The sequence below is a fragment of the Cynocephalus volans genome, chromosome 4 (assembly GCF_027409185.1).
Source record: "Cynocephalus volans isolate mCynVol1 chromosome 4, mCynVol1.pri, whole genome shotgun sequence".
Classification (NCBI taxonomy): Eukaryota; Metazoa; Chordata; class Mammalia; order Dermoptera; family Cynocephalidae; genus Cynocephalus; species Cynocephalus volans.
Window position 1 is genome coordinate 37,517,627 of NC_084463.1, and position 13,497 is coordinate 37,531,123.

The window sequence follows — 13,497 nt, forward strand, 5'->3', positions numbered from 1 at the left end:
AATGCTATCCTGATGATAATGTACCAAAGGTTTAATCCTCCTCTTTAAGTCCAGGGAGATATCTTTGACTGACATCATTCACTTACCTTCCAATCATGTTATTAATGTAGCTCTCTTTCTAGATTTTTTAACTGTCTGAACATAAGCGGACACTTCTCCTCCCTGTCTCTCATTTGCAAACAGAAAATAACCTACCCTTACATACTTCTTGTTGATATTTTACAGTACATTCATGCCCCAGGCCTCTTGGATGCACAGTTTGGTTAGGGAAGGTGAACTTTAGCTCAACAGTAGAGCCCCTTCCTCAAGGGTCTCAGGAAGGACTGTGTCACTGGTTTGAGACCGTACCTTCCCTGGGGGCTGCACCCGTTCCCTGGGAAGGACACTACCTACACGTGCCCTCTACCCTCTTCATAAGGTGAAAAAGTGAGTCCCAGGAATACGTCTTCCCCACCATGTAACCTGACATCCTGGTCTCCACTGTCACTCTCGAGTCTTGTCACCTTATTGCACATTTTATTGTGGTTATGTGAGTCACTAAATCCACGTAAGTCTTTATTCCTTGCTTTCTAAGCTTCACAAAGCTTTATGTGTCTTCTGTTATGAACCCCTCCTCCTTCCCAGTTTACAAAAGGTTTCTACTATTCCCTCTGGAATTCTAATTCATTACCAGCAAAATCCTCCAAATTCATACCTATTTCCTGCTCTTCCTCGTCATTCCTTCTGAATGCTAGCCTTATATATTCGAGTATCCACTTGCCATCAAAATAGACATTTTAAACTCAATATGCCTAAAACTTAACCCTAAGTTTCTCCCCAAGTCTCCCTCTAACTGGAAAAATAAATAAATAATCACAGGCTTCTCCATCTCAGTGGAGGGCGCTTCTGTTTTCAGTTGCTTAAGTTAAACATCTGGTTGGTTCCTGTCTTGCTTTCACCATATGCCACATCCAGTCCATCAGCAAACCCTGCTGGCTCTGCCTGCAGAATGTACCCAGAGCTCAGCCAGCCCTGACTGCTCCACGGCTGTAACCACAGTCATTACCACATTCCTTTCCTAACAGTAGTCCTGGCTGGGCTCCAGCCCCTCCCACATTCATTCCCAACATCACAGCTGAGCTGATCCTTTTAGCACACAAGACCATTGCAGTGACCTCCTCCTATTCAACCCAAAGTCAAAATCTTCACAGTGAATCCTCAGTTCCTAGAGGTTCCGAACCCCAATCCCTTCTGACTCTTTCTTCCTCCCCTTCTTAACATAGGGCCTTCCCTCTAGCTGTGGCTTCTGCTTGAAATACTCTTTCTCTTGATGTCCCCCTGACCCACCTCCTTTTCTCCTTTAAGCTTGCGCTCAAATCCACCTTCTCAGTGAGGACTGCACAGCCCTACCCACCCCTGACCCCACCAAGAACTCACCTTCCCAGTCCCCCTCACTGAGCTCAGTGGAGCCTCTTTTGTCCTGTATAGTACATATCAACTTCTAATGTATTATATTGTTTTCTTATTTATTAGATTTATTGTTATTTATTTATTTATATATGTTTTGCCTTTTTGTGATACAATGTAAGCAACATGAGGAAAGGGAGCTGTGTCTGTTGACAGTGACATATCCCAAGTACACCAAACACTGGTTTGTATGTGATTATCAATCAATGCACATTTGTTGAATGAATAAATGATTGCCTATCCAGAGAGCAGAATTAAATGATGGACCTGAAAGCATTATTATTTCAGGATTATTATCAATTATAAATAATTATATATAAATTAATAATTATACATAATTAACATATTATTTTTGTAACTAGACAATAAAGTTCAATGTCAATCAAGTCCAATGCCAAGTGATAAATGAGTAAAATCAATTTTTAGGTATAGAGAAAGTTTGAATAGAAGGCTATTTTTGTAAAGATGATGAATTCTAGTGTCACAATAACTTCGCATGACAGGGGCAGTCCCATCGAGTCTTCTGTAGTTTGACACCTTTGAATTATGCTTCGTCTCATATAACAGGAGCCACCTCTGAATTTTTTTTTTTCCATTTTAGGTGATTTTATTTTATTTTACTTTTCATAGAAGAATACTTGACAATTAAAGGTTGCATATATGTAAAGTGCACAATTTGATAATTTGAAATGCATATACATTGTGAAATAATTACAATATTAGTTAAATAATTTATTAAATCAGATAGTTGCCCCTCTGTGTGTGTGTGAAAACACTTAAGTTCTACCTTGTTAATGAATTGCAAGTATACAATATTGTTAGTGATAGTCGCATTGTTGCATATTAGATCTCCATGACTCACTCATCTTGCATAACTGAAACTTTGTATGCCTTGACCAACATCTCCCCATTTCCCCATCCCTTTACCCCTTGATAGCCATCATTCCATTCTGCTTCTATGAATCTATTTTAGATTCTACAGAAAAGTGAGATTATGTAGTTCACACATACATTCACTAGGAATGTGGGGAACTTTGTATACACTTATATAGACTAAAACCTTTTTAAAAAACACTACCTCTTGCATGCTTTATGTGCCTCTCTTCATCTGACCTAGACGATAAAGCCGTGCCCTCTGCAGTGGGATGTCTTGGGTCTGCTTTCTTCCCCATCACTTCTGTACCACTGTGTATCCCTCAGTTATTACACATCAGACTTTTTTCTAGCCCATATTATCTTTTTCTTTTTTGTGCCATATCCTTAAGCACTGCTATGACAATTACCAATCAAATCCTCTTTTCTGTAAAGACTAATGAAAAAGTCAATCCCCAAATTTCAAATCTAGTTTTTCCTAAGCTACACCTCTGCAGAACTATGTCTATACAAACGAAGTATATCCGGAAGACTGGATGACTTATTCAAATAATTAATTTGATCAGCGCCTCCCCCTGCCTATCAAGTGACTGGTTTATTAAGCAAACTAACTAAGTAAACATATTTTTTCCAGCATGTTGGGAAGGCCCTGGATGAAGGGAAGTGGGAGGAGGGAGATATGTGGAGCTGGTTGGGAGTGGGAAGTAAAACAGCCTCATTAGCCAGCAAATGTAAGGGAACAATGTAGAGTGGTGATTTCAACTCTTAGCATCCCAAAGGGCAGAGAAATTGGGAACACTGGGATTTATTAAATCTGTGTGCTCTTCAAGCACCGACCATTCAGTGCATGCTTTCAGTGTGCTCCTGGGACCCTCTGTGGAGCTGTTCTGGTATATGGGAGGAGAGGATGGATGTGGTCTGCATATATGTAGCATACATGTTCTACAAACGTACAAATTCTACACATTCATCTATATGGAATATTGTCTTTAATTCCTATTTCTATGACTACATGTACTCAAAAGTACCCACCCAATCAATCATTTTGGTAAATACTTTTGTAAACTGATTCAAACTAATCAGCCTGATTTTTCTCCGATGCTGCCTGGCTGATTGCAATGACTCAGTTTCTATTCACTCACTCACTCACTCCCTCACTCACTCCCTCACTCACTCCCTCACTCACTCACTCCCTCCCTCCCTCCCTCACTCACTCACTCACTCTATTTATTTAAATTGTAAGCCTTGTGGTGTCATTTTTGCCTCTACAAGAGCATTAAAAACATAGATACATACTTACCACCTAATTAATCAGGAAATTCATGATACTTGCTCAATTTCCCCCTAATTAGTTTTTGGAACTGAAGTATAAACCCGTGTATGCTGACATCTTCCTTTCAAATCCAAAAGTAAAAATAAAACAAAATAGGTACCTTTTTAGCTTAATTTAATAAGCTTTCTGTTAATCAATGTACCTGTGAAATTTTTTCACTATCTAGGACAACAAATTTTTTCTAGTTTATATATGAAACTATTACTAAAAAGATGTCAAAATACTTTTGCCCTATTTTCAGTAGATCTAAGGAGATGAAGAAAAGAAAGAAAGAAGGAAGGAAGGGAGGCAGGGAGGGAGTGAGGGGGGAAGGAAGGAAAGATCCTGTTCTTGATAAGGTGAAGCTGATTGTGTCTCAGTTATTTTTTTCTTTTTTAGTCACATAATAATTCTTTGAAACAGGGAAAAGGAACAAATGGCCCATTGGTATTTATGTTTTTAGAACAATGGGCTGAGTCCCCAATTTTACATGAGGTAGTAAATCCTTTTTATATCAAGGGACAAATCCTCATGGTCCTCATTTTCCGTCTGGCCCCTATGGGAGATTGGAGTGTTTAATGTGATGAACCACTGCAAAGTGCTTCACTGGATGTGCTAATAACCCCTGTGGGTTGGAGATTTCCCCAGAGTTTGGCGATGCTAATGAATCCAGACCACCATCAGGGTCCATCTCCAGTCCTTCCTCAGGAGAGTTGCATCAATCTGAAATTGCAATAAATCCCCCTGCACAAATATTGTGGTCCACTGGCTTTATAGAAGAATAGGCCAAGCCTGGGAAAGGCACCTGTATTTCCTCCCACATCTGGAAAGCACCTGGCTACAGCGCCTGTGTGCACCCAGGAGGGAAGAAGACATTGCATGATCACACTGAGATCCTCCCACTAGATCTACACTTTCTGCATTCTGACTTCCATGGTACCGAGCAGCATGCAAGTAAAAATGGTGAGTAGATTTCTGGATTTAGGAGCTCAACTCAGAGGTCTGCACTTCTCAGTTGGTTTGTTAAATAAAGAAGCCATATGGAGTGCCTCAAAAGTATAGAAACATTTTAAAATGAAGAACATCAGCCTTGCTCTCGAAAAGTTTATAGATTATAATAGACACACCAAGACACAAATGTACACACAAACACATACATCAAAACTCATTTAGTTAGCAGTAAACTTACCAAAGCAAAATTATTTTTAAATGATGAAATATAAAAGTACTGAGGATACAACATATGAAGAAACACAAAATATAAGTTTTTGCGTATTTTTTTTAATGATGACATTGGAGCTTTTTAAACAAAAAAAGATTTGTCGGGCAGAAATAAGAAAATGAGATCTGATATGTGAACTTTATTTAGACAGAAAAAAAGTATCAATGAAAAGGGAGTTATCAGCATCTTAAGAGAGAAATGGGTAACCCATCAGCTTGTAACTGGGATGGTCTAGACCCCTGCACTGCTCTGAAAACATAGATCCCACATCCTGCTATTGTAGCCACACTTTTTGTGAGTTTAAAGCTCCTTAATCTTCAGGATTTAAAATTAATTTTAAAAGATTTAAACTTTAAAAATGAACTAAAATCTTTAATCATATGACTTCTACCCATCCTCCAGGAACTAAAAAAACAAACAAACAAACAAAAAAAACCCCACATGTTGTTGACTTTTTGTTTGGGAGTGTGCCCATTTCTAATATGGAGTATTTGGGGGCAATAGCTGTTCAGGCTGTTTGTTCACCATCCACAGGAGAAATAAATTTTAATTTTGATACACTATCAACACATGCACTCCCAAATATGTAAGTTAAACAAATATTTTTACAAAGCAATAGTTTTCCTTCATGCAGGTGAGCTGCTCCATATCTTCAATTTCATGCAACATCATGTCTGAAACACTGTCTGTCTTTAATCATTAGACTCATTTCTTGACCTTTCCAAATGTCCTCACTCATATTTTTGGGGAAAATTCAGATCTCCCTAGTTTAGTGCTTGGTTCTGCCTTTCAGTGTTTCTAGCTTTGAGTCATGAAGAGGAAGAACCTCCCCAAGGTAGGGAAGACTCGAACTGCCACCTGAATTAGTTAACCAATGAATTGCTCATTCATTGAGCTGAGCTCCTACTCTGTGCCTGTGTATTAAAGATAAAAAGATGGGTATTGCCCAATCTCTCCCCTCACCAGGAGAGGAACTTGGAAAGAGTGGCGACAAATCCACACGAAATACAGAGCAATTTGTTATGTGCAGGAAAAGGTGCCTAATTAGGTTAAATACAGAAGCTGTAGAAAGTGCTTATTAAGTGTAAACTATAAGGGACACGGAGAGTTGTAAATACTAGGCCATAATGCCGAAAAGGGTCTCTACATAGAAGGAAGAAAACTCATCATATTCCTTCCAAAGTTTAAACTTAAGGAGAGAAAATATGTGTCCCTTCCCAAAACTTTTCAGAAAGTGAAGGTACAGTGGATTCCTTGTGATAGACCCTTTCCGTCCATGGAGAGAGGTGTGTGCTGGCAATAGGGCTTGTGGACGCTCCTTTCTAGAGCTGCTGGCCACACAACATGTGCTTATACACACATTATTGAATGCCTGAAAGAATGGTTCTCATCTATTTTTTTTTTAAGAGCTAACAGTATGTGAGGCACTATTATTAACATTCTCTTTAAATTGTTGCCAACTTTCCCACGAGAAGTCACGCTTACCCCTCATCACAGTTGAGAAAAGAGATTCGGAAGGCGATCTGAATTCTTTTTTTTTTTTTTTTTTTGGCAGCACAATTTAATACTTTGATGAGTACAGTGTATTAAAATTTCACATGTAATACTTTTCGGCATATCTGTTGTTTTATCACTGTTTTTAAATAAAGTGTAATTTTAAAAATGGAACGAGAATCAAGTAATTGTATCACCCTAGAGCAGCTTTCTCAACCTCCACATGGTTGTCATCTGGGGCTGGATAATTCTTTGCTGTAGGTTCTTTCTGGTACATTGATTAGCAGCATCCCTGCCCGGTGATACACCATATTAATAAAGTCAAACACAAGGACCATATGATCATCGCTATAGATGCTGAAAAAGCATTTGATAAAGTTCAGCACTCATTCATGACAAAGACTCTCTATAAGTTAGGTATAGAGGGAAAGTATCTCAACATAATTAAAGCCATATATGCCAAACCCACTGCCAATATCATCCTGAGTGGGGAAAAGCTGAAAGCTTTTCCTTTAAGAACAGGAACTAGACAAGGATGCCCACTCTCACCACTCCTATTCAACATAGTGTCGGAAGTACTAGCCAGAGCAATCAGAGAAGAGAAGGAAATAAAGGGCATCCAGATTGGAAAAGATGAAGTCAAACTGTCCCTGTTTGCAGATGACATGATCCTATATATTGAACAGCCTAAAATCTCTACAAAAAAACTCTTGGAATTGATAAATGATTTCAGCACAGTAGCAGGATACAAAATCAACATGCAAAAATCAGTAGCATTTCTTTTTTCCAATAGTGAACATGCAGAATGAGAAATCAAGAAAGCCTGCCCATTTACAATAGCCACCAAAAAAATAAAATACTTAGGAATTGAGTTAACCAAGGAGGTGAAAAATCTCTATAATGAGAACTACAAACCACTGCTGAGAGAAATTAGAGAGGATACAAGAAGATGGAAAGATACCCCATGCTCTTGGATTGGAAGAATCAACATAGTGAAAATGTCCATACTACCCAAAGTGATATACAAATTTAATGCAATCCCCGATCTGAATTCTAATTATCCTGAAAACCATACTTTTGTCCTTAGTGTACTCGGTCTTATTTTCACTCATTCTCACTTTTCTCTTGTTTCACAGTATTCACAATTTTAGGACCATGAAACTGTGCAGTAGTTTGTTTTCAAATACTATGGTATTATTATGGTGATTGAAATTTTGTTCGTCTTTTTTTTCTTTCTGCCTTCCTACCTTTCTTCTTAGTTTCCTTCTTTTCTCAGTTTGTTAAGTTTTAAAAGATACAAATTTACTAAGGGGAATAGAGCAGTGATCTCTGAAAAGGAGGAATGACAAAGTTAAAAAGATATATTAACAAATTAAAAATAAACAAAATTATTCATAGGGAAATTTCCTAAATATCACATTGTCTATACTACATATATACACATATGTGTTCTTTTTAAGTTTCAAAATAATTCATGATTATTGGTTATGATATTATAAAGAAGGAATATGTAAAAATGAAAGTCTCCCTTAATGTCCATCTCACTCTCTACAAGTGAGTCTTTTTAATATTTCAGTGCATACTTCTAGATATTGTTCTATTTTAATACACATAACATATATATATATGCATACACACATATATAACGAGTCTGTGACCAAAAAAAAAAAGAAAAAGAAAAAGAAAAGGAATTATGTTACATGTAATCTCACTGTATATTTTGCTTTCCACTTGTTTGAAATTAATTTTTTTAAAATAAAATTCCAGGTGACATCACGTACATATACTTATTTTATTTTAGTAATTATTTGTTTTCAGTTCATAATGGTGTTTCAATGAAATCATGCCTATAACTTTAAACATATACATTTTTCTGAATATTATCTGTTTCAACCAATGCTATAATGAAGATTCTTGAGGATGTGTATTTACTTATTGATGGTTAAAGGAGGGCAGATTTCTAGATATGGAATTAATGGGTGAAGAAGATCCCACATGGTTTTAAATGTTATGGAAGACAGCTGTTTCTTTTGTTAAAATAATACGTACAATGTCAAGGAATATATGTTTTTTAAATAATGATGTTTGTTTAAGGTCTCTTCAAAGATACTTGTCCAATTTAAACTCCTATCAAGAGTTCTTGAGAATGGGCTTATTTCCCCACACTTTTCAAGGTTCTGGATATTACCACACTTTTCAATGTTTACATATCTAAAAAGAAATATCTTTATGTTTTAATTTTTATATCCTTAATAATTGAGAACATTTCCAATGTTTATAAGTCATATTTTTGTAAATCGTTCTTTTCCCTGAGAACTGCTTCTTCAAGTCATTACTTATTTTCATTTTGTTACATGCTTTTCTAGTCCATTTTTTGAAAAAAAAATTGAACAAGGTAGACTTTCAACTGTTTTATGCATTTTTCTACTAGTTTTTTATTTTTTTTTAGATTTTGTTAGTAGTGTTTCTTAGAATGCAGATTTTTTAAATATGCAATCAAATTTATTCATATTTTGCTTCATAGCTTTAGAGAATTGTAACTTCTTGTGAGGTCTACTTAAATCCATGATCAGAGAAAAAAAAGAAAAGACTATTGTGCTTTCACGTAGTATTTGTGTTTTCTTTAATGTTTAAATAAATACTTTGAAATTTGGTTTTGTATAATTAATACACGCAAGTTCCTTGTCAGTTTTCACGTTTGAATTACTGTATTTTCAAAGTATGCTTACATATGCACCAAGATAGTTTCTCTTTATTGACTTGTTTTTTTTCTTCAGAATTTCTCTGCCTAACCTCATGGACTCATTTTCCTATCCTCTGTTTTTATGATATGTCTATTTTATTTAACATACATGGAAATTTTTATATTTATCAAACCTTAGTTTATTTTATAAATCTATATTTTTAAAAGTCTCAAAACGTAATTGCAAAATAAATAAGGTAGATTTGATTAGTATTATTTTAGATGAGAAAACTATGAAAAGGTAAATGAGCTTTCCAAGATCTCAAAACTGTGGCACATTGGTTAAGGGATCCTAACAGAGGAGTTTAGAGCTGTTGCCTAAAATGTATTTAATCTGTCACTTTACATTTGTCTGTAAGACTTGTCATTTATCTCCTCAAACATGGTTTGCTTCAAATGTGACACAGTCTTGGAATTAGAATTTGATAGAGATTTCTGCACATATATGTGAATTATTGCATTAAGATTCTATTACAAAATTTTTCTGTTACAAAATTTTTTTGATTTTTTTTTCCCCCTTAAGTAGTATATATTACTTTGGAAGAAAAAAATGTCATTTACTCTATTTCTTCAATTCCAAACCCAATTAAGGCAGGAAGAGAAAGAGAGATATTATGTGTATGTTGCTTGAATAATATTCTGTTGTCTCATACATTATTTATCTAATTAGGAAATTAAAAATTATCTTGAGAATAATAACCAAATGAATGAGGTGTTTCTTTGGGATCAAGCGCAGGTGATGGGGCCGGCCCCATGGCTCACTTGGGAGACTGCAGTGCTGGGAGAGCAGCGGCGCAGGGAGTGCCAAGGCCGTGGTTTCGGATCCTATATAGGGATGGCCAGTGAGCTCACTGGCTGAGCGCGGTGCAGGCAACACCAAGCCAAGGGTTACGATCCCCTTACCAGTCACAAAAACAAAAACAAACAAACAAAAGAGCAGATGATGTATTCTACATACACGGGATATTACCTAAATACTATTTACTGATTATTTCAGGGCTGGTTTTGGGTCTTTGGGGTTTTGACAGGAGCTCAGGTACTTGGGTCTCTAGAAGAATCAATGGTTGGGCCATAGCAGGAGTCATCTTTGGCTTCACTGGATTTAGAGGCAGTACCAGCAGATGTTAAGGACAAAGAATCTAAGCCATGTGTCCTGGGTTCAAAGTCAGCTCTGCTTCTTTCTACATATGACAATTTGCTTAACACATGTGTTTCAGTTTTCTTTTCTATAAATTGGTTATAATAAAGATAGTGCCTACATTGTCATTGGGGTTAAATGAGTAAATAAATGTCAAAAGCATAGAAAAATGCCTGGCTAATTGTAAGTGCTCCTTTAATACTGGGTGATCATGTTAATAGCATCCATATTTCTCTTCAAGTGCAGTAGAGATGGATGGAACCAATGACAGCACCCAAAACCATTTCATCCTTCTGGGGTTTTCTGACCGCCCCCATCTGCAGAGGGGGATCCTCTTTGTGGTCATCTTGATAGCATATCTCCTGACCCTTCTGGGCAACACCACCATCATCCTGGTGTCCCGGCTGGACCCTCACCTGCACACTCCAATGTACTTCTTCCTCACCCACCTGTCTTTTCTGGACCTCAGTTTCACCACCAGCTCCATTCCTCAGCTGCTCTATAACCTTCATGGACAGGACAAGACCATCAGCTACACGGGCTGTGCCATCCAGCTCTTCCTGTTCCTGGGTCTTGGCGGTGTTGAGTGCCTGCTCCTGGCCGTCATGGCCTATGACCGGTTTGTGGCTGTCTGCAAGCCCCTGCACTACATGGTGATCATGAATCCGAGGCTCTGCCTGGGCTTGGTGTCACTGGCCTGGGGCTGTGGAGTGACCAACTCTTTGATCATGTCACCAGTGACCCTGAGCTTACCCCGGTGTGGGTACCACAAGGTGGACCACTTCTTGTGTGAGATGCCAGCCCTGATCCGGATGGCCTGCATCAACACAGTGGCCATCGAAGGTACCGTCTTTGTCCTGGCAGTTGGCATTGTCCTGTCACCCTTGGTGTTTATCCTGGTCTCCTACAGCTACATTGTGAGGGCTGTGTTGCAAATTCGGTCAGTGTCAGGGAGGCAAAAGGCCTTCAACACCTGTGGCTCCCATCTCACCGTGGTCTCACTTTTCTATGGAAACATCATCTACATGTACATGCAACCGGGCAACAATTCCTCCCGGGACCAGGGCAAGTTCCTCACCCTCTTCTACAACATCGTCACCCCACTCCTCAATCCTCTGATCTATACCCTTAGAAACAAAGAGGTCAAGGGGGCATTGAGAAGGCTGCTGCTGGGTAACAGAGAGGTAGGAAGGGAGTAAGGGCATCTCCAGCCTGACTGTCAACTCTATTCAGGACCATGGATGGCATCTGGAACCACTGGATCAGATCTGGTTTTAGCCTGTGACTCCCAACTTGTTTGCCTTTTTCTGGAGTTCTGAAAGACTGTTTCAGTTCCTACATCATGTTGTATAAGCGAGCTGCACAACACGTATCATTCAAAAACCCCTCTAGATGACCTATAAAGCAGGTCCAAAGAACAAACTGAGATAGTTATTGAGTTTGCACCAACTTATACCAGAGTGCCGAGGAGGCAGCAACTTTTCTGAGTTTTGTTTTCATTGTTGTTTGTTTTTAATTCGTCAACAGCATTCTGCATCTTTTCATCAGAATACCAATATGGCTATCCCTGCTGCTGACATAGACCAAGTGCATCTCTTAGCTGACAACTATCAAACACTGGAATTCTTCACTGTTTGGTATTTTCTATTTCCCAATTTCCCACCCAAAACTTTTCATCAAATCATACAGGTAGGTTTTCTCTACCCTTCATCCCCAACTTTGGCATTTTCCCTAAAGTCTGGTGTAAGATTCTGGATAAACCGAGAAGTTAACCTATAATAATGATACATGGGTCATTTAAATTTTAAAGCATCATTATTTTTCAAGTATGTTTATTTTTCATTAGTAAGAAGGACCTGATGTGTGTTAAATTCCTGCTATGTACCAGGCACTCTTAATTCATTTAATCTTCTTGGCATTTGTCTGAAGTCAGTGTGATTATCATTATCCTCGTTTTACCTACTTAATACTTGAAGCTTGAACATCAAATCATTTGTTAAAGGAGAACTAAACCAGAGATTTACACCAAGCTCTGTCTCACTCCCAATTCTTGCTGTTTCTATTGCAACATGAATTTTTTAAGAGGAAAAATCCTTAAGCACGTGACAAGTAGAGTCAAAGACCCTTTGAGGCTAAAGAGCACTACTCGCTCTTATTTTTTACGTAAGGCTGTCCAGGGCTTCTCCCACTAATGTGCAACCAAATTACCTAGGAATTTATTAAAATTAAGATTCTCATTTGGTAGGTCTTGGGAAGGGCCTGAGATTCTGCATTTCTGCAAACCTCCCAGGTAATGCACTCATTCTTGGCACTCAGGCCACGTCTTAAGGATCTGGGAAATAGATCACCTGTTGCTCTCTTTACAGGCATTGGGAGGGCAGGCAAATTCTGGAAAAAGCTGAGGTTGCATTCAGAGATGAAGGGGAAATACAGTATGGGAGGGAATGATGTGAAAAGCCTGGCTGGGGTACTCATTCTTCTGCCATCACGTGTATTCTCAGTCCCCTCAGCTTCACAGCCTCTTCTCTTCCTCCCTGGGCCGTTCCTGCCCTCTCTTTATAACCTCCTCACCCTCCATGCCTCATCTCAAAGGGCAGCAGCCCCAGGGAGTCCTTTACGTGTAAACAAATCAGAGCCCAGTGGAAGGTGGATTCCTGTGCTTCAAGGGGCCCTGGTCTGAATATTCAAAACTGCTCTTTGAAAGAAGCGGTGATATGGATGGGCTAGTGGTGACTGAGAGAATGAGAATTTTCTGTGCATCAGGTAGGGTGCACTTCCATGAGTTATAAAACTCCACAAGTCTGCGTTGGTACTGAGCTGTCTAAGGAGGAGATTCAATAGAGAATCAGGACGGTGCTCCCAGGACTTCTAAAACACCTTCCGTTTTTTAGAAAACTCACTGAATGTTCTGAGTGGGCTCTGCGGAGCAGACTTGGGGCACCCTGAAGTTGCCGGGATTCCTGCCTGTAGGAAAAGTGAAGGAAAATGGTCAGGGCCCCTCAGATGTTCAGAATGTTGCCGAGCATTTATTGTAAAGATGCACGTGCACCCAGGTGTTCCTTGGCTATTGACTAATGTAATTGCTTATGTGCTCCCAGATGTCCTGGGTTATGGACTTAAGTGTAAAGGATAAGTGGTTCTGATCCATGGCACCCCCGCCCCTGGGATGCTCCCAGGGGGGCCACAGGGAGGCCGCTACTGCTGCTGGAGGCTATTGTTGGAAGCTGTTGCTGCCCATGCCCCAGGATGTCCCAAGAAGGCCACCACTG

At 38.8% G+C, this 13,497-nt stretch overlaps 1 protein-coding gene across 1 annotated transcript; it reads left to right on the plus strand.

Moving 5' to 3' along the window:
• The first annotated feature begins 10,479 nt into the window (after positions 1-10,479).
• Positions 10,480-11,427, plus strand: LOC134375681 (olfactory receptor 2W3). Its single transcript, XM_063094340.1, has one exon. The coding sequence runs from the start codon at positions 10,480-10,482 to the stop codon at positions 11,425-11,427; it is 948 nt and encodes a 315-aa protein (XP_062950410.1).
• The last annotated feature ends 2,070 nt before the right edge of the window (positions 11,428-13,497 follow it).

Bases quoted from the DNA above. Each gene is read 5' to 3' on its own strand.
- LOC134375681 (XM_063094340.1), top strand. From the start codon at position 10,480: ATGGATGGAACCAATGACAGCACCCAAAACCATTTCATCCTTCTGGGG.